The sequence below is a fragment of the Serinus canaria genome, chromosome 5 (assembly GCF_022539315.1).
Source record: "Serinus canaria isolate serCan28SL12 chromosome 5, serCan2020, whole genome shotgun sequence".
Lineage (NCBI taxonomy): Eukaryota > Metazoa > Chordata > Aves > Passeriformes > Fringillidae > Serinus > Serinus canaria.
This window is the reverse complement of record NC_066319.1, coordinates 26,274,743-26,302,493: the sequence shown is the minus strand read 5'-3', so window position 1 is coordinate 26,302,493 and position 27,751 is coordinate 26,274,743. Positions and strand designations below refer to the sequence as shown.

General features: G+C 38.4%; 1 protein-coding gene across 1 annotated transcript in view; it reads right to left on the bottom strand.

Annotated features, from left to right (window-relative positions):
* STARD9 (StAR related lipid transfer domain containing 9) overlaps positions 1–27,751 on the bottom strand; it is a 93,961-nt gene that overhangs the window by 45,841 nt on the left and 20,369 nt on the right. The window contains 5 exon segments of the mRNA XM_018907617.3: positions 1,999–2,068; positions 7,164–7,276; positions 7,746–7,807; positions 7,895–7,927; positions 9,715–9,831. Of these exon segments, the coding sequence (XP_018763162.3) occupies positions 1,999–2,068; positions 7,164–7,276; positions 7,746–7,807; positions 7,895–7,927; positions 9,715–9,831 (395 nt within the window).

Below are 27,751 nucleotides of genomic sequence, written 5' to 3'. Positions count from 1 at the left end.
AGAGAACATGGAAAGGTGGAAACAGGATCAATTTGAGATGTTTTTTTCCCACCAGCAGCACTCTGAAGAGAGCCTTAAAGCAGCCTTACAGCACAGGTATAAGGTGTGGCATAAGCAGGGAACACAGCAGAGAAGTGCAGCCAGCAGCAGCACCAACAGCTCATCCCCAACACAGAGTGCACAAGCTCAGCATATCTCCATTTCTCTTCATTTTTATCCCTTGGCATTTCCAAAGGGTTCAAAAACCTTCATACACAACTTCTGGGGTTACTTTACCCTGGTACAGCTCTTTTACACTGCCAGAGGAGTCCAGTCAGACCAAGCAGTGCACCCATGTGAGTGCTAAATGAGTACTGTAATTCCATCACTCTGACATGGACTGATGGCTCTCGTGCTCTGACCCAGTGCACTTTGGCGAGGAGGAACTGCTCACAGAAGGAGCAGTAGAATTCTCCCACTGCCTCTGGAAAGCAAACTTTTGGAAGTTCTACTTTCTTTATTGTTTTAATTAGAAAAACCCAAAGAAATTAGCATTTTGTCCAGGGCAAAAGCAAGGACACGGGTTTTCCTCCTTTGCTATTGCCCTGAGTATCAGCTATACGTGCAGCAATTATCATCAGTTTTGCCAAGCCTGTTTCAACAACAGCAGATAATTTTAGTAGGGCAGAAAAGGACTGTGGTGCCATGCTTTGTTACCTGCAAACTGCAGAGAGCAGTTGCACTAGAGAGCAGAGAACTGCAGCTGTGTGTATGCTGCTGAGTGCCCAGGGCACCAGGGCAAAGCCAGGACTCTCCTCCCCACTGTTCTCTGCTTCCACCACCTCCTCCACAGCCCTGTGAGTGGCCACTGCCAAAAGCTACAGGCAGCTGAGCACAACGAGATTATAAGCAAGCCAAAGCTGAGGCAGCAGGAGAACATGAACTAGACTCCAGATGCTGGAGGAGGAAGACAAACAATTAGGTAAAGGGCAGAAGACAGAAAACAGCCCTACAGTGGGCAGAGAATGGAAGGGCACAGCACCAAAGTTAATAAAGTAAAAGAGAAAAAGATAGTGCTCCAAGATTTGGAGGAGGAAGTTTTAGTACTCCTCGCCTCCAACAATATACAAGGTAGTTACAGAGCAAATTCACATCCCAATTACTCACAACCCAGGTAAACAATGTATTCATCTGGAATTCTGTTGTACTGAAATAGTATTTTTTACCATAAAGCTGCACTAATTGCTACAAGCAGAAACAGCAAAACTTAATCCTGATGTATATTCCATGGGATTTTTTGTGATAATGCAGCTTAGTTTTTTTTTCCCAGCATCACTGTTATTCTAAAACCTCGACTACTCTTATGATAAGACTTAATATCAGTTTTGGAACTGTGATTAGGATTTGGATGATCCTTTCAAATATAACTCTTTCCCATTACTGCAATGGCACCTGTAAAGATATTCAAGGTTTCTTGTCAAAAAGTGTCTCAATTAATGAGAGCCAAATTCATTGGTTTCACCACTGTTCCAAACCCCACAGTTAACTGAAGCAAACACACAATTTGGACTGGCAAGTTATAGAAATAAAACCAAATAATTGTAAACACAGTACTTCTAGAAAATAAATAAGTATATTTTATATTTTCAGTGGTTTTAAATCAATGAATTATACAACAAAGTGAGTTGAAAGCTATCCAGTTTAAAGTATCATGAGTAAGTGAAGGGGAAAAACAGATGTCTGTTTACAGCAAAATGTTTTCTGGGCTTGCATTTTTTTGTCACAGGTGGTGGAATTTTGTGGGTAAGTCAGCACGGGGTCAATGTTGAAGAACTTCATGAGTGCTTGTAGCTCTTGATCTGGACAATATGATGATAGGTAAGGTCTCATGTGTCTCATATGCAGCATCACCAAATCTGACATCCTGTCATCACAAAGCACTGCCAACCCAGTCAGTAAAATAAACATCAGTGAAATAAGAGTTAAATACAGCTGGAGCTGGTTTGTTATGTAAAATACCTTTTAGCTATTCCTTCTTCTAGAAGTTTTACAACTTGCTTGTAGTCTGTAACTAAATGCTGGGTCAAACCTGCCAAAGATTCAAGAAGAGTTTAACACTCGGCTCTCTCAGGAAGTTTCATTCAGTTTATCCAACAATTTACCCAACATCAGGAGAATAAGAATGTTCTGCTGAGATGACAGTCTGTTTTACAAGTAGTCTCTGGACTAGAGTAAATTTTATAAAAAACCCACAACTATTTAATTTTAAAAAAAAGATGTAAAAAATTCTAGTTCATCTTTCGGATGCAGTGACATTAGTATAAAAAATGCCTCACAGCTTCAAAGAACAGAACTTTTCCATCTGCACAGCAATGGTACTTAAAAAATAGTATAAATCCATAATGAATTTTCAGCTAGGTCACTACTTCTGTTTGGGTAGAGATCCTATAAATAAGATTTTGGCCATTGCCTCTGGATGATGGCTCTGCTCATGCAACTAACTGAACTAGAAACCAATCCCTGTGAATATTCACCTCTTAGTTAAATAGACTTTAGCCTGAACTTGGGAATCTTCAGGCACTTTTCTCCTCTGAGGGCTTTTTGAAGGATCTCCCTGCATAATGATATGAATCATCTGGCCTTCTCTTCTTCTTTCAGTTTGTTTTTGGTTGGTTTTTACTTGTTTGTTTTTTAAAATTGATGCTATTTTTAAGTAGGGGGAAAGCCTCTAAAGAAAAAGGGCTCCCACACGGGGGGCCTGCTGTGCTGGAGGGGTGGCTGTGCCCAGGAGGGGCCCAGTGGAGGGCAGTGCCAGCTCCTGGCACAACGGGAACTCCAGCGCACGCACGGAATCTTCCTCCACGGGCTGGGACTTCCCATCAATCCAGTTTAATGTGCCTTGTCGCCAAGGATTAGTTATCATTTGTACTGCAGTGACTCCTTAAAAAACACCTGAGCTGTGAAGCAAGTCTTTGTCATACCACAGCTAGCCAAACATGCCTGTGCAGAATGGTTTATCTCACAGCTGGAATCCAGGGCAACTTCCTCCCCCTCCACAGATTTAGGTTTGTTTTGCTACAGACCACAAAAGAGTGGGTGAAGGGAAAGTACTGAAAAAAAAAATTTATTTATTTGGATCAAATAATTTGTCTGCTGTTAGGATGTAAGTCAAGATTAATATTAAATTCAACCAGGCTGAAATAGGTACTTTTGATATTGAGTCTATCCTTTCATGATAACAGCTTGCTTAATTCTAAATGAAAGTAAAACCCAAGACAAAGAAGGGATTTAACTTTAGTCCTTTAATAACTGATACAAATAAAGAAAAAAAATGATTTTTGGGTCACCCACATTTAAAAAAACACCCCTAACTGCAGTGTGTGTGCATGAGCATTTGCACACACACAAAGTATAGGATGATTTTCAAACAAAAGTATTTCCTCTGCTCTCTAGTGTCTCTTTACAACACATTAATTCCAGAAGTCATCACATTTTCCATTTGAGAAAGAGGCCCATTATTTTTCCAGCCACACTGGGATCTTCAAAGCTCAGAATATGGAAACTATCATACATTGTTTTCCCAGACCCCTTTTCTCTTATTTAACTGAATAAAAATACTGTTATAAAAAAGAGGCAGGGAAGAAATTCTTACCTGCCTACATTTCCCTAAGCACTGGAATTGTGAATCTTGCTGAGAGTTTAAAACAATTAGCTTTTTAATAAGGTTAATGAAATATTTTAAATGCTGTTTGAAAAGAAATGATGAAGTGTTCTGTTGGCTGCCAGAAAAAGAAAGGCCATTTTCAAGTCCCATAGAAAGATCAAAACCACTTTCTTGTCTAGAAATCTGCCTTGGAGTAAGAAAGGATCTCCCCCAGAAATCTGTCTCAGAGTAATAAAATAGATTGCATCATTTCCTGATTTAAGAGGGGCCGATTCCTTAACAGTGCAACCATCTGTGAGGGAGAAGTTTGAAACGATTCCAATCCAAAGCACTGAAACACTTTCAGCATTTTAAAGGCTACAATCTCTCAGCCTTCACGTGAAAAAAAAACAACTATGGGTTGGAAAACATTTAAAATACTTTATGCTCAGAGCTGGGACTTTTTGACTGGGCTTGCAAATGGAAAATGCATTGCCCAGGGCATCTAAGTGTCCTTAAAGGGATTAAGCTTTCTGTTTTTCCTCTCTCTCTACCCTTCATCCACAGCTAACTGTACTCTGGATGTCACTGACACCAAACACCCAACTAAAGCTAATGCACACTGAGGAGTTCCTTGTAAGAGTCAGCAAACCTTAAAATTGCTGATTGCTTGCAAGAAGTATGATGAAAATACAGATTCTATTCCTTAATTTGCTTGATCTATGGAAAACAATGGAAAATTTCTGAGCTTTGTTGATGTTCACCAAATAAATTTCTCCCATACAGTAAATTGCCTGGAAGTAAAACACAAACCAAGCTCTCCTAGTAAGCTTGCTGATAATTTTCATCTTAGCTGTCTAGCTATTGGAAATATTATTTTTCACTCTGATCCTGGACAGAGAGACTACATATAAAATTGCCAAAGACTACTTCAGCACATAGAAAACCTTCATTACAGAGCTCAGCAGTTTTGGATTGCAGCAATACATTAGTGCAGTTGAGAAGGGCATTTTGTACCAGTGTTGTGAACCTTTCACAAGAGGCTTTCTTGATTTCAATCTTATTAAAATCAAGCAGCCTGTACTTCAAACTTGCATTTAAGCCACTGCTGCTCATTTTTGATGGGAGCTAATGAATTCAGTTTTATCACACTTTATTAGTCCCTCTCCTCAACAGACACTAGGGCCGTATCAAGTAAAGCAAACTGTCACAGTTCTCAATTGCATAAACTGCAAAGACAAATTGATTAATATATATTTGTATACACATGTCTAAAATAAAAGAACTCTCATCTGTTGCCCTAAGCCACTGACTCATCAGCCTGAAATTACTTCAGTTCACATGATCTCACAACAGCATCCTAGTGCACTCCATGGTGTCTTCAGCAGAGAAATTATTTCACTTTTCATGCATGTAATCAGTTTTTAAAGAAAAAAAAGGTTCTCAATTACCATTGAAAATAATTTTTTTTTCTTACAGGCATTAACACAATTATTTTTTGAGTCTGTCATAATATACAGAGGGAGTGAATAATCTAAAATAAATTTGCAACCATAGTCAAAAGTGGCAAATATTATTTAGGCTAATCTTTTATCTCTTATCCATTATCTCTTCTCTTAGTTTACAAAATCTAATCAACTGAGAACTTTATTGGCATATTTCAGAACTCTAGCATAAAATTGTTCCAGTCAAAAATTTCAGTTGCATCCAAGAATAAAATCCTTATTCAAAATGGGTAAATAGAACCAAACAACCCCCCCCAATTAACCCCACAACAAGAACAACAACAACAAAAGACACAAAAGAATTGAAAAAGAAGTGACAGAATTGGCCTGGAAGATTCCAAATGAAGACAAAACAGTGACAAAAGGCAAGCCAGCCCACTGGCAGAAGTTATAACTTTATTTTCTTTTAAAACAGGGAAACTTCATTATATGCAGCCAAGGAAACACTGGAGATATAAGGCCTGAGAAAAGAGGTGGAAATTGCCAAGGAAGGAAGCAGTTTAAAGACCCTTTATTGTGTGGTGAATGAGCAGCTGCTAAAAGAAAATAATTAGTCTTTGAACTCCACCAACAATAAAGTTCTCCAATAATAAGCAGGTAGAAAGAGAATCTTGGAAAACCCTCAATAAAAGCCAAATGTCTATGAATTTACTTTTCAAAGAATTATGTTTGCCATACTAATGAGACCATCAATTCATCTGTTTTTTTCCAAGTCTCCCTAAAACAGGAGGCTGATGTGCTGGGAAAGCACAGCTGAAACAACCAGAATGTCTGACAGACCCTTGTGTACAGGACCATGCAAGTCCAACACTCTGCAAGTGCTGATTTCAGAGGAGGAATTGGTAACAACCACGGATTGTTGGATGCACTATGACCAACAGAGCAGGTGTCCAAGGAATCAGAGCTGGGCTCCACTCAATCAGGCTCCATCCAATCACACAGCCAAGTCACTCCATCTGCTGTCACATCTTCCCTTAATCTCTGAAGGAAAAATAACTTCATGATGTGTCATGCCATAAAAAACAGGGAAAAAAAATCAACCAGGGAGAGCAAGAGAAATCCACTAAACAGAGACAAGGACTCTATTTTGGAGCCAGGACAAATCAGTATTTGCTCTGATGTGACAGGATCTATAACATCCTATGTGACAGGCATTTTGTGTACTACCCTAGGTATTACTGCTCACTTCGTGGCCAGCCAAGCAGTTGCAGAGGCTGCTCTGGAATTCTGCCCACTGGATATAGGGCAAGAAGAAAAGAAAATGCATGCATTTACTTTCTAAACAAACCCCCAGTTTGGAAAACACTCTTCCTTCTGATGTCCACTGTAAATCTACTTGGTATGATTTTGAGATGTGGTTTTGTCAGCTGTTGGTCAGATACACAGAAATGTAGCTGGCAAACTTTACACCAGGAGCGAATCAATTCATGAAATACCAAATGCCAGACTGCAATTTTAGGCTGTATGAGACCTTGAGGTAAAAGCACCAATCAAAACTGAAAATAAAATGGAAGTAGAAAAAAATGAGAGAGAAGGCAAGAACTAAGCTAAGAAAGACAACTGAAAAAGCCCACAATTGAAAATCAAGCTTATTAGGTTTTCACTGGGTGAGATTTTCATTGCTTCTCACGGCCTGCCCTGCAACATCAAACAGCTAAATTTCTCTACTTTTTTTTTTTTAATGTATATTCTGCTGCCAAGGTATGAAACAGGTATGAAGGGATCTTAGGCTGGTCTGGAGAACAGATTTAGAGCTAATGTTGGTAGACTTCTTGACTAAATTAATATTTCTTTAAAAAAAAAGGAAGAAAAAAAATATGGCTTTAAAGGCAGACAGTGCAGGATACCCATCCAGTACAGAGGCAAAGCTTTCAGTGTACTCCAGGTGATCATACAGTAAGAAAAACCTTTGAGAAAAGTAACCCTTGAAGGGCAGAGGCAATAATGATGGTTGCAGGAATACATGCAAAGACACAAACACGTGCAGGAGCACATCCAGCTGCAGCTGTGATGCTAAGGGGGAAGGCCCCTCTCACCTTGGACATACGGTCCTGTCTCAGGGTGCTCTCGGACTCGAAGCGTGTAGGGTTTCTTGCGGTCTGACTGCTTCAACAAGTCTCGGACACGCTCGTTATAGATTTCAAGAAAACTGAAAAGGAAAAAAAAGGAAAGCTAATTTCACTCAGCTAAAAACAAAACAAAAGGAGGAACTGTATATTTAGCCTATGGAACTGACCCTTACATGGATTTTTTGCACTAGTGGGCTCAAACCCCCAGATTTCCAAACAGAGTGCTTTATTAGGTCCAAGGGAACGATGAATAAGACCGGAGTGTAGGATTATGGCTCAATTTAGGAGTTAAACAAAGCAAGTAAATTTTCACTGCATTCCTATTTCAGCTGTTTATACAAAAGTGCACAGACAGCATCCAAAGAGCTATACTTAGATGGAAAATTAAACCCAATACTTTCTCATCATTCTTCTGTGTTTTCCCCCTTGTTCCAAAACTACTATCATCTAAGAAAACAAAAAACCAAAATAAACTAGTCTTTACTTTGTTTGATCACAGGAGTATGTGAAAAGCCTTCATATTGTTGGCCAAAACAGTAACACACTTACCTGACCTTTACCCTGCATGATGCCATCTGGTCTGAGTAATCATCCTTCCTAGAAAAGAGGCCCTTCACAAACAAGAAGTTTATGTAAATTTAAAATACATTAAGAAAATCTAAGTGCTTAAACAAATTCAAGTGAAGAAAAAAAAATACCTCACATATACGAGGTGTCAGCCCAATGGATGCCTTCAAATAATAAACAGAAAAAAATTAAATAATATATTTCCTAACACTTATGCAAAATCTATTTTTAAACAAAAGCCAAGTTTTAAGAAAAGGACAGAATCATAGTGCAGTAATGACTATGGTGGATTACAACACAGCCATGCAGTGCAATTCAGAACAGCATTGCTAACTCTACCAAAAGTAATTTTAGAGCAATGTACACAGCATTGATGAGAAGTTTAGGGGCTTGGGGTAAATCCAAAAGCTGTTTGATGTCATGATATTGGACATGTCTATGTCAGAGGTGTTGCAAACTAGATGAAGACAGGCCAACACTGAAACTAGCTTGATTGCTCATGAATATTTCTGGGTTTTCCTTATCCTAGTTTTATTTCTTCATGCTATGGCATCACTGAGGAGCCTTGGAACAGCTTTATATTCTAGATTTACAAATTTTGTGCCTCAGAGAGAGCAGGATATGGGGCTGCTAACAATACCCAGACTAGGTGATGCAAATTTTGCCCAAACAGTCTACACAGCACTGAAGTGACTGTGTGGTTTGGTGTGATGAACTCTCCTGATGATATGATTGTTCACACTTTAGCAGTGCCAGCACACCCTGGGAAAGACACCAGGGCTTAGGTGGGTTCTGCTTGCTGAATGGCATGAAAGGCTGTTTTCAGAAAGCACACTTGAAACTGTTGAAAGAAGAAAGTCCCAGGTTCACCAAGTGGACCACCGTGGACAAAAGTTCTGTTTATACCAAACACTGGAACACTGTTTCACAGTGAATACATGTTTTTAAAGATCAGCCCAAATCAGTATTGCATTGGAGAAAGAGATTAGTTTTAAAGCAAGAAATCTCTTAGAAACAAAAGATCCAGAAATTTCCTTGAAAAAAATCTGGCAATAATATAACTAAATCCTATTGCAGATGCCTATTGAAAAAATAAAATTTTAAAAATCCAAACTCTCATCAAAAGAACAAACTATGTTAGAACAGGCCTCTTATCTTTGGGGTTTAAACGCATTTTGCCCTTACTTCACCTTAAAAATTGAATCCCTTGGATGCAGAAAATACTGGTCCACTTATGCAAACTATTAATTATTTTTTCTTTTTAGCAGTATGTTTCACCTACAGCAAATAATATTCATGGATAAAAATCTAATTTCCTTCTGTTGTGGGAAAACACAGGAAATCATCAACTGACTACATCAATCTGAGTAGCAAGATTGAAATGCACTTTAGGTGATGCTTAGTAGACAATCTTAGAATTTAGCAGCTTCTGTAAATTCCATTCAAATGCGTGTCAAAACTGGAAGTGAAGCATTACTTTCCACAGGTCAATATTACAAGTAATAATCAAGCCTGTTACAAAACCATTACTGTGAATTGTATCCACTTTTGTTTGGGAAAGCAACTTAATCTCAGCATGGGCCAGATTGCCAAAACATCACATAGAAATGAATACTTTGTATTATCTCAGGGGTTATGGTTTCTAAAATCCAAAACTATTCTGGGGTATTAAGGTGCTTTTTTTGTCCTCTAAATCTGTGATAAGATTCATATGTAGTAAGAAGAAGATTATCTAATAATAAATATTTAAATTACACCACATTTTCTAATATTTTTACCTGATACTCTGGTTTTTTACCTAAAGGGTCATGTTTTATAAGTTTAAAACTGGATAAAACATGTGTAAACATTCTGCTCAACAAGCACTGCAACCACCATTTAAAAATGAAGCAATGTTTCTGCTAGACATCCTGCCCTCAGCCCCAGGTTTAAAATGAATGGTGTAACTCACAGGTGTTCCCATCATTGTGTAAGTTTTTCCTGAGCCTGTCTGTCCATATGCCAAGAGGCAGATGTTGTATCCTCTAAATGCACCAGACAACACAGAAGTGCCAAGGTCCTGGAACACCTGAAAAGACCAAGAGAAATAAACCAGTGCATGGACAATACATCTCCCTGCAAACACTCTTCATTACTTGCAGGTCTTGCTCCTTTAATAACTCCATGGAAACAAGGATCTTCACACATTTGTCCTTCTATTTTATCAGACTCAATGTTGAGTGCTCAGCATTCACTTGTTAGATCTTCCTTAAGATACGGGTATGCCAAGCACAGTCCTGACAAGGAGCAGTAGTGCTTAAGTGCTTCCCTGCCTGCTATCTCTTATTTTATATTCAGACTATGTGAATTCTTGAGGATCTTTCCTACCCTGAGTGTTTACAGTTCTCATCATAAATGTGGCTGAAAGGCATGATCAAGGCTCTTCCATGCAATTGAATAAAATCAGCATCAAAATTACAGACCAGAAACAAGCAAAATCAAACCTGCACACAGACTTCAGCCAAGAAATATTTCTATCTGGCCCATCTGGTCAGTAAGTGACACCACCAGAGGCCACATGCTTTATCTTCTCTTCCCACCAAATACACAGTGACGTGTCTTTTTCTGCTCATTGTTTACAGAGCCAGGACCTGTTACCAGCAAATCCTTGTCAGCCTCTCAGGACTTCTAAAGCTTGCAATGGTCCTGCTGTTGCTGCTAAAGCTGGGCCAGCACTGCCAAACCACCCATAGAGGAAGATCTGACCAGTTAGTCCTCCTACTTTCCCTGATCCTTTTTTTTTTATTTATTTTTTTTTTATCCTCAGGTGACTCACTTTGTGATCACGTTCTCAGGACAGCAAAGCCTTGCCCTAGACCAGCTGAAAGGACACCCAGTAAGGTTTGCCAGGAAGTGCACTGTGGATCAAAAGGTTCCAGCAGGGAGGCTGCCAACCCCTCGGCACACTTTGGCCTTGCAAAAGAGATGTTACAAGCAATAATGGTGTTGCTGTTCACATAGAAAGCTGGTTAGTATCTTTAGAGAGATATATAGGATTTCAGTGTTTCGGTGCTGGGAAATCTCATCCACTGCCAGGTCGTTTGCTTCTCCAATGGACAGATAAATGTACTAAAACTGATACAAAAATCAATAGGAAAAAAATCATCACTACTTTACCTAAACTACCCAGAAAGCAGATGGAAAATCCTCTCCCGAGACTTCAGTTTTCCGATCATATTTCAACTCAAACTAGGACATGATGTTAATTTCCAGCTGAAGAATCAATAACATTCCTATTTGGCAAAATTTGACTACCCCTACTTGTATTGGTAAAGGTCTGTGGTATGTCAGAGCACCTGCTTCACTAGGATTGTCAGCTCAAGAAACTTTTCCATTCAAAGCATACAGAGAAAGCCATGAACAAAACATAGGGATACAAATACAATAGACAAAGGATAAAAAAAATAAATGTAGAGACAAATTCTCCAGTCGCTCCTGGAAGCCATTAAGAAAATGAAGCAGAGCTTTGGAGGGGGCCAAACTGGACTTCACAGCCAACAATCTGGAGGGAAAAAAGAAACAGGAGAATTTGGGATATTTAAGTGAGTAGAATCTAAGCTGATGGTCAAGGGATTCAGGGCAGGGCGCTTCTGAGCACACGCACATTTGCTTGTGAGCGGCAAATTTGGCTATCAGGTAAGTACAAGCCCTGCAGAGAGCCTAAAAGGACTCAGGGTGCAGGGAAAGTTATTCTCATGTCAATTCTCCAGTGAACATTGAACTTTCCCTCAGTAGAAGCACCCCTAGGATCTCTTCCCTACCTGGTTAGCACGTAAAACTTGCAGGATATCTCTAAGACAGGACACTTCAGTTCAGAGGAGAAAGTTCCTCCTGTGTGAGCACCTCAATGAAATCTGTAGCTGGGAATGTGAATATAAGGGGCAGGAGGAAGTTCAAGATGGTAAGAACTAGTTTTGAAGATTGACAGAGGGCAGGAGTCAAGCAGTATAAAGGACTAAGAAATTACAGGATTAATTATCTTGAAGTAAGGAGAGCAAGGCAACACTGTGCCCATTTCAGAGCAGCAACATTGAATAAATTCAGGGATTTTGCATGGCTCATTGTACTAAAAGGAGCTGCAGGACTCCATATAAGTTTAGAAACCTACACTTCACATGGTAGAACCTCTCACAACAGGGATAAATGCACCCTAGAGAAGTACCTTGATTCTGTGATAGTTTCCTCATTAAGTGCTGTCCTCCTTTCTGAAGGTTCACAATGGATCTTTGAGAGTTAGTAACTGAGCTGAGTATAATAAAATTAAATCTTCACAGGTGGCAAGCTTTCAGGATAGCAACACGAATCAAATGAATCAATGTCATCTGGACATTGAAGCTGGAATTTTAGAACAACAGCATTTTACTTCTTACTCTGTTGTTGAAACTTTTGTACGATGTTGTGCAACTCATTTAATATTTTCATGTTCAATTTTCCTATAAAGTAGGAATAATGCTATCCATCAGTAGAAGATTGTGGGGTGTTCTCACTAGTGTTCATAACATTTCTTGCAATTCTAGAGCACCCATAGCCATTTAAGCCAAGTGTGCAAATTACTGGGCATGCCCTCTCTCCAGGAGTGCCTTGGATGCTCTGAAAGAAGAGCCTCTAACATCACAGTCCCAGTTAAAGCTGTTACATTTACTCTGTATTAAACACACATGGTTACTCAGATGCTTTAATTCAAATATGTTTCAAATCAGACATTTTTAATTAGGTCTTGAGAGAAGACATATAATACAAGCAAAACTAGATATTCTGAAAACAGCAACACAACCCTACGATGGTGATGCATCAGAATTTAAAAAAAATTATTTGCTGAACTTCTATTAAAAGCTGATTTGTACTGTTTTGTTTACATTTTTTCTAGTAAATTACTCTCTCCTTCTGTGAGGATAAATTACAATTAATTTAATTGAATAAAGCTTCAATTTAGTTAAAAAAGCCTCTTTGTTTTGGTGTACTGCAGAAAAAATGGAGAAGTGAAGCACAGTAATGAATTTATTACTTCTATAAAAAGGAAGGAGAGTAATTGAAATCAAAACTTTTTCTAATATCAGAGGCATTAGTCCAAATACCCATCAGCAATAACAGCTGCAGTTTGTACAAAAAATCCTCTAATTAATCATTCTGGGCATATGTACTAACATATTTCATGATACAATAGATTGAATCACAGATTTTGCTGATCACGAGGCGGGGGTGGCAGGGAAAAGAAGATTTTTCTGGGAGCCTTCCAAGTCTCTCATTTGAAATGAAAGTTCAGGAAGATGAGGCTTTTGAAGGGGCACGAGTTGGATATGGTTTCCTGCAGAGAACACACCATTTGGCTGAGACAACTCTGTCTTCCCTGCATGGCTGCTCTGCGTGACTGGCACTGCTCACTTTGTTCCAGGCAAGAATGAGCCCTTCAACAAAGCCCTGACTGCCTTTGCCATGTCTGCTCCCTGCACTTGCCCAGCTGTATGTGGTCCATATCCCACGGTGATCTGTGAAATATTCTACAATTTATCATTTGGCAGCAGTCCTAACAGTGGAAAAAAACCCTGCCTTTCTGAAAAAGTTATGAGAAGGCATTAAGACAACTGTTGAATTATCACCATTGAGTTAATCCTATTTAAAACTGAAGACCAGAAAGACCATTTAATTATTTTGAAATACAAATGTATTAGAGGTTAAATGAATGAGTCACTCTGCAAACAACCTCTTTTGGAAATTAAAAATTATGAAGTATAAACTGAAGTCAGCATGGAACACAAAGTAAATCCACGCCAAAAATCTGCAGGGAGTATCAGGTCACCCCTGACAAGAACATCAGGATTTATTACTCAATTAAAACAATATAAAATTTGGTAGAACAAACTGAGATATGTTTTTGGGTTGTTTCTTCAAGAATGCTTGAGAATTTTAACCTTTCCACAAAGTCATTTTTAAAATTATATATGAGGAAAAACAATTGGAAATGCACCTTGTCTTACCAAAAGATTAAAAGATTGAAGGAGCTTGGGAGATTCAAAGAAGGATACCACCTGTCCTAAGAAACAGTGATGACCAAGTGACAAAAGACATTTCTTCTCCCCTGTGCACAAACATTTATAAAGTGAGTATAATACTAAATTCTTCCTTTTTAGAAATTGCAAACATGATTTGCAATTAGATTTGTGAGTAATAAGCATAACAATCTTTTTCACTACCAGGAGATTTATAAGAGCAATAATCTGTTCTGATTCTTTCCCATTTGGACAGCAGAATCAGAAATCTTCTCTCAGCTCTTTGCTAGCTTAAGAGCCAGAATTTATAGTGGGTTTTTTATGTCTTAAATAATGAATTTTCAAGACACTGAAAAATACCATATTTATTAGACTAAGACTGTATCACATTTTATCACACCAGACCTGCATGTCTCTGTATAAGTATGCATTAGTAGACAGATGGCTATATTTTTTTCTGAAATATATTTTGTTCTACTGCTAAGAAGTAAAATATGGCATGGAGTTACTCACCAAAAGTGAAAGAATTTTCAGATTTCTTTTATTAACAGTAATGATTTGGGACTCTAGTTTACACTGAATTTTTTGCTCAAATATTAAAAGAGTGAAGGCTTTTGTTTTTAAATCCTTCTTTTCAAAAAGGCCTATTTATTTTTGAAAAAAAGGTTAAGCATGTTCTATTTCTCCCAACTGCCTGTGCATATTATAAAGACTTTTTTCTTTTATATTCTTTGACTCCTTAGTTATGATCAAACCAATGGCCTGTGGATAATCCCTTGAATCTATAAACTCTCTGTGACACATACTAAGACAGACACAAGTGTGTTGACTGTCAGTTTCTCTTGTGTTCTTCCAAAAGGTTGGAGACAATTAAACTGTTCTCTAATGCATGAGATTCAAATTGATGCTACTGACTCGGTAACAAAGGCTCAGTTAATGTCAGTGCCTTTGACTTTTCTTTGAATTAGTATGCATTGAATAGATACACACCTAGCACAGCTGATGGCAACAAATAGATATTTTACTTTGTAAGTGGAAGGGGCTCTCTTTATTCTCTGATAGCATCTCAGACTAATAAATGCTTTAATTTTGAAGATACTGGGGTTATTCTATCAGAAATGAAGGTTTGGCAATATGAATTTCCTGAGTATAAGACTTCCCTTTCTTAATCCAATCAGACTGCAAGAAGGAAAAAAAAAAAGGCAATTGTTTTAAATTGCAATAAATTGACTGTTATACTTTGGGGTTTAATAATTTGAGAAACTGAATGTCAAGTCACTCAAGCCAAGTCTTAGAGTCACATAAAAAAAAAAAATCCAGTAAACTTTCAGATACAGCATATAATGCCAAGTTTGCAAATGTAAGGGATCAATATTGGCACTCAGGGCTTTTTTCCCCTAAGTAACTTCTGGAAAATAAGACTTGCATTGTAAGACTTTGCTTTGAGAACAATGAGCAAGCAAGGACCAACTTTGACTGAAGCAGAGGAAAAGGAGGGGAATGCAGAAGGAGGAAGCAACAACTTAATAGAATAGTTTATCAAGTCTTATTTGGACAGTAGCTGTTTTCTTATTTGCCAGTGTCTGAAATGGTCCATGTGTAATAGTAACATTAGGACACTAAACCCAACTCAGAAATTTCAAGAGAGTTTATTTGGTAAAGGCAAAAAAAGGAATATAAAAGCATTTCTGAATAAATAAAATTGCTACTTATTACAGACATAGTCCACAAGCATCACCATTGACAACTCATAAAAAGCAGTTTTCAGTTTTACTAAAAAACATTAGGCTAAAGTTAGAATCCTAAGATAAATTACCACAGCTAATAACCAGGATCAAAATCAAAAACAATTATCTTCTTTCACAGCACAATTTAAAAATTGCCTTTAAAATACCTCAGTTTAATGAAAGTGGAAAAGACTCAACCGGAGCCAGACACACAGCCAAAGGCTCCTTTTGGCCACAGAACCAACAAGTGACTTTACAAAAGTTGAAAAAACTTGACAGCCTGATTTCCATTTAAGATTTGCCATGCAAGCAAGATAAGGGAAAACTTCCCCATCAGTAGATAGAAAGCTTCAGAGTATCAACACAACTGCAGCAGACACAGCTACAAAATGAATCAAGTATTAAAGAGCTGCTCCTATTTACTACACCCACAAGGTCACACTCAGCCACTAGGGCAGGGCAGTTTGAGTAAGAGGCTCAGTCCTGCAGTATCTGCTTGCCACAGTCTCCACTATGAACTACAGATGAGCTGCATCTCGTATTTGGTGTGTTTTCCTTCCAGAGTCTTGCCCACTTCAAGCTGTTGCTGCTTGGCTTACAACTAAATCATGTTTAATTAAATTGCAGCTACATCTCAAATGTAGCCTCCAAGACTCAGAATTAGGGTGAAAAAACATTTCATTAAATAGAATTATACAGAACTAAGCAATTCCTGCCAAAATAATGAAAGCCTTCATTGCACAATCTTTACAAAGCCATCAAGATTAATTTAAATAAAAAGGCAGAAAGAGAATGCAAGGAAGGAATATGTAAAAACAAATCTAGGAGGTTGTTCCAATAACGCAAGGCTTTTTCTGCACGTGTTTTGTCTGAACAAATATTACACAAGTGTCAGCCAAAGGGCTTTCTGTGCATGGGCAGAGAAGGCACAAGCAAAGGGAAGCACATTATGCTGCTCAGTTGCACAGAACCCTCCACTGTGACATTTGGATTACTTCAGCAACATTACTCCTTGCTTTGAATGGGATAAAGCGGAAGGGGGGAAGGCATCGGTTGGTTCCTTTGGGAACGTTTTTACTCTCTTAACAAGAGGCCACAGCTTCACAACCAGGATTATTTCTTTTCCTTCTCTCTATCCTGCCTTTTCAGTTTCTTTTTCCCAGTCCAACCGGAAGCAGGGCTGTGAAAGGGACGGCTTCTCTCCAGCTCAAGCAGCTTGGCCCCTGGCAGAGGCATTTGCAGCAGAACTTAAGAGACAGTTCTGTTCTTGGCTCTGCCAACAGACTTCCTGTGTGTCCTGAAATCCCTTTGTGCTTTAATTCTCCCTGTGACAGACAACAATGATTTCTTTGTTCATCTTATCAGGTGCAATTTTTTTTTCCAGTGGAAAAACTGCCTGCTCTGTGTTGTAATGTACAGACACACAATTTAACATGAAATGTTTAATGTTTAAATTTAGCATGAAAGTTCAAGCTTGATTAAGGTATTTAAGAGAAACCATAGAATAAAAATACTAGAGAAAGTCACAGAGAATATTTGACAAATCTATCGTTCTTCTGGGAGGAACAGGGGGGAGAACATTGGATTCTGAATAGGCTGAGTGGTAGCTTTACATTCCTGCCATTTTATTGCTGAATTATAAATTCATGAAAATACCTTATTCACTCATTTAAAAAACCTCTCCTTTTGAAAAAAGGAAAAAATCTCTGCTTACCACATCAGTACAATTTATAAATGTTCTGATAGAACCTGAACTTTCAAAAGTTCTAAACTGCTTCATCACCAAGGACACAACTCCACTCTCTACTTCTTTTATTCTTTTCTTTTTTATAAAATTGCTGATATTCTGCTGTAAACATCAACTTGTGTATTTTCATCTATGTGTACAAAAGCACATACCTCTCATCTCCTTTCCTTTCCAACAGGGATTCCTATTGTGTTATCACTGATTTATAGAAGAGCAATTTTAATGTAATAGACATATAATCCAAACTCTATGTGTCAAACAGCGTTTGACACTACATCAATATTGATTTAGCTCAGCCCAGCTATATTTGTCATAATAAACTTTTTTACACTGGAAAACACTAGACAATTTTTGGCTTTACTAATGAATACTTTAAGATTCACACTTAGCATTTTGTAGTAGACTTCCCTCCTTAGGGAAAGGAAGAAGATTGGAAGCAATTGGCAAGCTACACACAATTTGCAACACTGTCTACAAACCACTTAATGAGCAGATGAGAAACGAAGTGGTTTCATTTCTCTGTCCCAAGAACCTGGGACGACAGGTTTGAGTGCTGGGTTGGGTGTCAGAGGTACAGATTTGATTTCTGTGCTGTGCATCTCCAACAGCAGAACAGTAACACTGTGACTTAACCAGTGCCAGCAATCTCACAGGAAGGAAAATTTTTCCTGAGGGAATTCTGGGCCAGACCATTCAATAATGGAACCATGGGGGAAGCTAAAATCTTCAGCTTTTCAAAAGGTCTAGCAAAGGTTAATGCCACAGCTGGAAGAAGCAACAATATTCTCTACAGTCACACTGTTTTACTCCATGGCCAGATGTTTTAGACATCTCATTGCCCTGCCCCAGTCATTACTTTATGCCAGAAAAATAATGTAAGCTGTCACTTTAAATGTTGTGATACCATCCTTATCTGTGCCTGAATGACCACTGAAAAGAAATAAGAACAAAAAAAAAAAAGGAGGGCAGTTAATTTTACTGATACTCTTAAAATGAGCAAAACAAATACTGTGAGAGTTAAGTGTGTCTTTTTATACTGAATGATACCTCTCTTCAATGAAGGGAGCAAGGAATAAATGATGGATTCTAATGAAGTTATAAATATCCTGCATTTTCTCCCACTGCCTCTAGCTCTTGGCTAAGGTCCCAGGCCATTAGTGGATGTCCGTGATTCCATGTGAAAGGAAAGTAAAGAAAAACAACATGAAATTGCCAAATTATTTTGTACAAGAGAGCAGCGGTAAATTCCCATTCTCATCTGTGTCTCTGAAAATAACTGCCCCTTAATTTTGTGAGAAGACTGAGGCTAGAGATGGAAAAATGATTGTTCCTTGACTTTATTACCAGGAGGTAGAAGGAAAAAGTAGTGATTTAAATTTTTCAATAATTCAGAAAGGGCTAACAACTGTTTGCAATACTCAGACAATAGCACAATGACATTATCAAGACAGATTTCTGATTTTTTTTTCCCTTCAGCTGGAAATGGGTATTCTCTTTTCATATGTCATCTAGTTCAATTTGATATTTTTGCTGTTAGATCACCAGCTCCTAAAATTACAACACTGGAAAACAATTCTTAAGCCTTTAAAATAAACTTTCCTAGCAATCAGCTCATTTTTTCACCTTCATGCAAGAGACCAAAAGAAAGTAAAAATTAAACAAAAGAAATAAAATTACATTGAAAATTGTTATTTTTTATCAATAGTTCTTTTTAAATGCCAGCAGAAATTCTACAAGGTATATTCTGTTTGTAAAGCTATCAGCAATGGCTGCATTTCAATGGTACTCAAACCCAATATACCTCTAGAAGTAAACCAAACCCATCATGCTTCTATAGGTAAATTTTCTGTATTTGGCATTATTTAATCTGGGGGGAACTTTGCAAGTGCTCACAGAACTCCCTAGTGCTTGTTCATAACTGTACCCTCAGATTTCAGTTTTTCACAATTGCAATGATGAGGCTTGTTGGAACCAACCTGTAAGCTGGTTCTACACTACAATACAAACGTACATTCTGTTTATAAATTGGGATGCTAAACAAGGTGTACCAGTATATTTTGTTAATAAAGCAATGCTCATTATCTACTAAAAAATATGCTGTTACTGCACAAACCAGAAGCATTGACACTTTACTGCAACAGTTTCTTTTTTGAAAGAAATTACACCTCCATAACTGGGGAGATGAGAAAGTTTAAAGGACACTTATTATAACACACAGCAGTTGTCTCTACTTCTATTTCACAGGAAGAAAAAAAATCCTCCTAGTTTCAGGCAACAGACTTAGGACTATATCTGTTTTAATCACTAGAGATATTTTATTTCTGTTGCTTGCTTACTTAAAATAAAGACATAAAATGGACAATTTTTAGAATATTTGCAGGGCTTATGGGTGCACCATAAATTGGGTAGAAAACTGGCAGGATGGCTAGGCCAAGAGGGTGGTGGCCAATGGAGTTAGATCCAGCGGTGCTTTCCAGGGCTCAGCACTGAGGCCAGTCCTGTTTAAGATCTTCAATGACCTGGATGGGGGGAACTGAGTGCACCCTCAGCCAGTTTACAGATGGTGCTAATTTGGGTGGCAGTGTTGATCTGCTGGAGGGCAGGAAGGCTCTGCAGAGGGATCTGGACAGGCTGGATCCATAGACCAGGCCAGTCATAGGAGGTTCAACAAAGCGAAGTGCCAGATCCTGTACAACCAACTCACCCTGCACTACAAGCTTGGGAAGAGTGGAGGGAAAGCTGCCCAGCAGAAAAGGACCTGGGGGTGCTGACTGACACTGGCTGAACATGATCCAGTGTGTGCCCAGGTGGCCCAAAAGACCCAAGGCATCCCAGCCTGTGTCAGCAGGAGTGTGGCCAGCAGGACCAGGGCAGATTACTCCCCTGTACTTGGCACTGGTGAGGCACAGCTCAAACCCTGAGCACCTTGCTAGAATACAGACACTGAGGTGCTGGAAGGGGCCCAGAGAAGGGCAGTGGAGCTGGGGAAGGGGCTGGAGCATGTGTCTTATGACAGGTGCCAGGGAAGCTGAAGTTGTTTAGCCTGGAGAAAAGGCGGCTCAGGGGAAATCTTGTCGGTCTGAAGAACTACATGAAAGGAGGCTGTGGGGAGGTGTGGGTGAATCTCTTCTCCCTGGTAACAATTGACAGGATGAAACAGCCTCAGGATGTGCCAGGGAAGGTTTGGATTGCATGTCAGGAAAATTTTCTTCACTGAAAAGGTTGCCCAGGGAAGGCATGGAGTCACCATCCCTGGAAGTGTTCAAAAGATTTGTGGATGTAGCAACTGGGGACATGGCTTAGTGATGAACAAGGTGGTGCTATATTAACAGTTGGACTCAATGATTTTAGAGGTTTTTTCCAAACCTAATAATTCTGTAGAATAGCTTGGACTTTAAAGGTTGTCTACTCAACCCATTCTGCAATAAGCAGGGAATGGTGACATTTCCACTGAGTAAACTCCTTTATAGCAGTGGGACTAATTTTATGCCTGTCTCTTGAAACACCTATCTGACAGGCCTGAACTAAAGTGCAGCAGATGCCCACAAAAATGATGTGAAGGAAAAATTTACATACTTCTATGAATTCAGATAGGACCTCAATGTGCATTGAGAAGATCAAGAATCACCAGCCAAATCCCCAAAAGCAGGTTTCTTGACTGTAACTCAGCTCTTCAAATATTCTTGCAATATTAAAGACTTATGTTTGGTTTCTTCCAGTGTGAAAAAAAAAGATAATTTTTTCCATGGTACGTTACACAACTTGAAAAAGAAATTTTAAAAAATGGTTTGGAGCTGTACAAAATCCTATGGAAAAAAAAGTCCTTTCTAAATTTGTATGGTTTTTAGCAGTTTCCAGGAGAATCCAAGCAATGGGAGGTAATTTAAGGTGATTCATGAATTCATAGAGAGAGGTTTTGGCATCCTATTCTCAACAATATATTAAGAATGAAGTTTGACAGGGCTAGTGGTTCAGTAAATTGTTATTTCTGCTCTTTTGCAAGGTCATTGGAGCTCTGTTCACTTCCACTTTGCAAGGACTGCATATTAACTGCCAAAGCTGCCTTAAACAGCCACTGCTCACCTAACTAGAAATGTTACATTTAAAAAAGGTGCAGAGTAACAGTTTCTTTTATTTCAGCCCTCCTAGGGGCAGAAATTACTCAGACTGGACAGAACTACTGTTTTATACTGTCATTCTCTTTCCTGATCACTTCATACTACACCAGCCTCAAAACTGGGCAAGGCATACCATGAAGGTTGTTCAATAGCTCATACTATACTTTAATTATCATAAAGCAAAACCCAAGATGGTTCACATCACCTGTTAAACTTCTAAAAAGTGTTTGTAAAATATGGAAGAGCCCAGCCATCCCAGTACTCCCACGCAGCAGAGGATAACACCAAATATTTTCAAAAATTAAAACATGCAGATCTTGTAAAAATCAGTAAAAAATCCCAGGCATCAGAACCAGGGAATCTCCATGTCCCAATTAAGGTCACATACTTGTGTGTCACTACAAGCCTAGTAATAACCAAATCCGTGGTGTTACCAAGATGAACAAAGACCCTTTGGCAAATTGTCAAAAAAAAAAAATCACAGTATCATGGCAGGGCACTGCCTGTGAAGAAAATACTGGAGTTTCCTCTCAGACATGATGTTTTCTGGAGAAAAAAAACAAACCCAAACTTAAACTATTCAAAGTAACATCTCTGATTGTATAGGAAAACCAGAATTTTTTTCCCCAAGTAATAAAATACATTAAAAGCTGTGATACAGAAAAATGAGACAGAATGAAGAAATTTCATCATCATTGAAAACTCTTGAAGATGCATTAAATATTGTTCATTTACAAATTAGGATTTTATGCTACACAGCACACTAAAATAGGGAAGAAATGAACCAGCAATGAGCAGAGGCAGATAGCTGGGTGTTCAGAAAACATATTTACAAAGGAATGAAATGCAGGACATCAATGCATTTGCAGGATTTAAGTAACTAGACAACCTTCCACATATTCTTTTCAGCTTATTGGTGCAATAGTCTATAATAAGGTATAACTTTTGTCATTTATGGTTGCAACTTTATGGTTGCAACTTAGTGGTTGTTGGTTCTATCCCAATATATGTTCATAGTATTGAGCATATGCTAAATCCATACGTTTTAAATACATGTCTCAACTCTTTTTTAATACAAGTGTCTTATTGCAATAAACTGATTCAGAAAAAGATTCACATAAAACCTCAGGATTATCTCAAATATGCCAACCTATTAATCTATATTTCTACTTGCACTGTTTTCTCTTTTTAGGTAGAGAACTGTTGCATCATTGATTCAGCTAGAAATTCAGACACTAGAGAACATAGTTACTGTTTCAAAAGCTACTGGATGTAATGACCCCATGTGGAAGTCAGTAGGTGATTTCCAATCAGCTGAGCTGTTTAAGATGACCATCCATCTCCCTGGGAATTCGGTGCAGATTTCTCTCTTTCCAGTGTAATGACTTCAGCAGAAGCAGTGGGTGTTTCTTACATTCAAGATCTCTGTGCTCTGCTCTCACAGCAAAAGAAAGTCACAGCATCTGCAAAGTTTGTAAGAATGGCTGCCTGCTTGGATCAAAGCTGCCCAAATAGGGCAAAATAGCACACAGCACAGCAATTTAAAACATTTCACTTCTAACATTTCTTTTTTTTATTAGTCCCTCAATCACTTTGAAAAATTCAAAGCCTGACTTAAAAAGAATGCTTTTATAATATTGTTCTGTGTGTAAGATTGTTTCCTCTATTTCTGTTATCAAATAATTTCTCTCCCCGAGTCCTTTTCCTCATTTTTAGAAATTAATCTGTTAACCAGAATCTGACTGCAAGAAAGGCAGACTCTGAGATTCTTTCCCAACTGTATCAGCCCCAGAAAAACATTACAGTGTGCATGCTGCTAGTTATCTTGTGGACCACATATTTAAAAAAAGAAAGCTCTCGATTTCTTGATACTCACTACGAAGCACAGCTATGCAAAAAAGGTGCCAAACTGCATGCAGCAAACTTCAGCCCCATAATTCACTTTCCACCCCTGACTCACACCCCACAACTCTTCAGCCAGCTCCCATCAGCAGCAATTTAAACATGCCCAGCCCTTGCTCTATCAAGAGCTCTCAGCCTCCAAGGCAGGGTGGCCAGATGAAAACTTCTTGTCCCTGCCTGTTCCTGGGCTGTGCCTACCAATCATTACAAGAAGTACCAGCTATCCCAGGCCAAACAGCACCAGGAACCACTCTAACAGCTGGGCACTATGGATGACCAAGCTGCAGGGCTCATGGAATATTCCCTGGCCTCAAGCAGGGCCTCTACAGATACAGCTTCAGTTTGCTATAGGAAAAAAAATTAAAATCAACTCTTAGCAGATAAAATGAGGGGCAAAAGATGACCCTCTAATCAAGATGAAGTCCTCATCTCTTTTGCTTTCTCTTTCAACTTAACATGCCAATGAAATTCAGTTGCAGAAAGCCTCTTGTATTCGTAATAAATGGAACAGAAAAAGATTACATGCCATATATTGTAATAAGCAGCAAATTTATGCAAATGACACGCAGTAGGAAGCAAGACAATAAAAGCATTGTGGTGTACTGAGCACAGTGAAACACACAGAAATGATGTAAAGGAAAACATGGATAGCTGAAAGCAAGTTTCACCAATCCTCCAAAATCATTATGTTTTCAGACTAAATGCATCTTCAAGACATTGACAGTTCTTTGAGTTTCTGCTGAATTTAAGTTAAAAATATAAAAACTACCTGATCTGAGGCTTTAAATTATCTCATTTTCCACTCATAAAAATCAAAACAGTTGCTAATTATTTGAATATTAATTGGAAATTCAGTTTTAATTTCTTGGTTTAGAGTTATAAGACACATTAAAAATGAGAAAGAGATATAGCAGTGTTAGCTCCTAAAAAAACCCCACCCAAACAATTGAAGAAGAACAAGTAACAGCCTCTAGCTATGGACTAGAACATTTCACAATCATTACAGAAATGGGATTAATTTTGGCTTTAAAATTATAACTGGTTCCACCAAACCCTTTCACTTGATTGGAACTTGAATGTGCTAGAATACAAAAAACCCACCATTGCTTCAGTGATAAATTGCTATCAACTCTCTCTCTCTGGATCTCTTGTTCTACTTCAAAACAGCTATAAGAAATGCTCTTCTTTCTAATAAAAAAAATTTAAAAAAAAAAAATAAAAAAGACAAAAAGCAAGTAGGTTTCAGACCTTGCTTAGGTAATGAAAAGGAGAGTAAATCCAGAAAGTCATACATTGCAAAGAAGAACTTGTGTTCTGTTAGCAAACAGGTTACAACACGCCTCAATAAGAAATATATATTTGTCACTCATGAACATTTGTCACACTGGCCATTACTTCCAGTCATTAAGAAACAGGATACAACTAAGAGCATCAAGAGAAGAGAGACTGGGGAAAAACAGGCTCAGAGCACTTCCTAAAGCAGTATGATGCCTTGATGGATGGCATGCATGTTGCAGGGTAACCCAGCTATCCACCATCACCAGCAGCACTGCCCCTGCACAGGGAGGTCCTGGAGATGGTGTGTGACAGGCAGGGACAGCCCCAAAGCCCAGGTGGAGCAAGCACCAGCTTGCAATGTGCACCACAATGCCAACAGCTGAAGGAGCACTTTGCTATTCTGCAGGTGGAACTCCCACAGATGCACCTCTCCTGCCCAAAAGGACAGGGAGGCACCACGTAAGGGACACCACAGCTTTCAGGGACATTAGGTAAGCAAGCTTTCTGATCATTCTTTCAAGGACTCAGGTTACTCATTGGTCATGTGGCAAAGTGATTATTGTGGTCTCTACTGTCCTGGTCATAGATTGTCCCAAGAGGACTCACTTCAGAAGACTGAATCATTGCTCAGAGGTTTTTGACTTCTAAAATCCATCAGGAAATCTCATTCTCCACAGTGAGGATTACAACATGTATTACCCATGAAACTTTCAACATGGATGCTCTAGCAAAAACATTTATTTATTCCTAAATCTACAAGCAGTTACTCAAATTCACTTTCTGCTATCATAAAAAGACAGTCAGCAAAATCCAACACAAGATAAGACATGTCCCACTTTGTTCTGTTCCTCTCCAAAGTAATTGGTTTTTTCATGGATGATGCAATACTGAAGAGCAGTTTAAGCATTCTGTGAGTGAGATTTTACTAAAATCAAAATCTAGAAAAAACTTCCAGGACATTTATGGATTTGGAAAATTTGAGCTACCAAAACAAAAAGTATAAGTGTAAGCTCAAAAATTTGAGGTACCAAAACAAAAAGCAGTCTTGCAGCAGTAATTTGGGCTCTCCCACTTAGTCATATTCCAAATGAAAAAAATCCGGAGATGTAGACAGTTCTTCAAAATGACACGTGAAACTGACAAATATAAACTTCCCTGAAAGTATGCCTACTTTACATTGAATAAAATAAAATTGCCTACCATTTTCTCTTTCCAGTTCTCCAATGCTAACTAGAGAAGGCTTCCCTTACCCACCTCTATCTATGAAATCCTAATAAAATAAAAATCCATAAATTAAAAAAAATTGACAACTTTAATTAATTCTGGTCTGGATCCTCACACTTTGTTAGATTAATTTTTCAGACCTGGTGTTTTATTTGCAGGTCTCTCACATAGGGTGGGATGAGGTGCTTAGAGAGTCAAGTCTCTTGACTCTTCATAAGAAGATCTGCCAACAATACCATAAAACCACTAACTACTGATGATACAATCCATGTACACACTCTTAAGCACATGTGTGTGTGTAGGAAAGGGATGGCTGAAAATGGAAAACACTTGCAATACCAATAGAACAGAAGTTGAGATCTATTTTAACATTATCAGGTGTAATTTTGAAAGCAATCAATCCTTACAGGCACACATAAAAACCCCCAATCAACTGAGGAAAGTATTTGTTGCCATTCAGCATCTCAGGAATAAGACCTATCCAGCAAGGACTGACTCAAATGGTCCACTCCAAAACTTATTAATCAATGATTTCATATGACAGTGATGTAGTTTGGTAGACATCCCTCAAAATATATTTGTGAATCTAAAATACAGAACATCATCTCCCCTGCTTCAGATGAGAATGTCCTAACACTGTGACACCAAAGAGAGAGAAGTTCCCAGTACTGGTGTGTACATCTGAGGGTAAGGAAACCTAAGCTGACACTCAGAATTTCGATTTCTGATGCCCTGGGGCTATTTGTAAGAATGTCTAGGCTGAATTAATTTCAGTAATCTTCACTCTGTCTTACACAACATAAAGGAACTGCCATCAGAAACTACTTTGTCAGAAAAGCCACAAGTGGATGGAGATATTAATTTTGCTTTTCACATAGAAATTCTCAAGGGCAGGCTTTTTTGTTGATTAAAAATGAAGCTGAATAGGGAGTCAGCATGCAGGTGCCCAGATTCAGCCAAAATGATGATTCATTCAGTTTGTGTTCAAGGCCACACACACATATCTCCCTGAGGGATATCACCTTAGTTAACAGGAAAATGTAAAAGTCAGCTACTATGAAGATAAATTAAGTGAGCACAAATTTACAAAAAAGGGAAGGGAATTATTGCTTTTTGCTATAATATAAAAGATCAACTGCTGATCATACTAGAAACAGTGCAACTGGACACATGCATATTGTGTAGGTTTATCAGACTTCAGCTCCTTATGCATGCAAGTCCAATCTCATGCCTCCAACATGTCAGAAACATGGCTCATTTTCATTGATAAACAAATGGGCTGTGTGGAACTCGACCACAGCCCTTGCAATAACACTTCTCACTATTCAATCCTAGCACAGGCCTGCCCAACAAAATCTTTCAGAAGGAGGCTGTTCACTAAAAGAAAATAAAACCTCACACCCAGAGAATAACAATCTCCAAACCTGGACCAGCCTCCCTTCCAAAGTCTATCAACATCCTTCTACCCAGTGACTACAGAACTCACAGACCCACATGACCTTAGAGACTTACCTGAAGCTCAGACTAACTTTTCAGTAATGTCAGCCACTAAAAGACAAGTCTAACTAAAGTTATTCACAAAGTATTGATAGGATTGGAGAAAAACCACTCCAAGTTAAAGACTAATCTTGGATCAATTTGCAACCTTGGAAGTGCCATGAATATGACCTTCCCTTCTGTGAGCAGCCATGCTGTGGAAATTCTTACAGATGAACAAGGGAACCTGCTTGCAAACCAGAAAGAGTATGGAATAGTCCTTATATTAGATTAAAACAGAGGGGAAAAAGCCACTATTTTTTGAACATAGAGGAAAAACTGTGGTGTGATTACACTGAGGAATTTGAGTGCCAATCTGCAAGTAAGAAAGAACAATCAACATCCACATCCAGCTTATCTATATAGAAGATTTTTGTTTTCCTTAAAATCATCTGTATCTCACATCTTAACCACAGTTAATTTAAAAAGA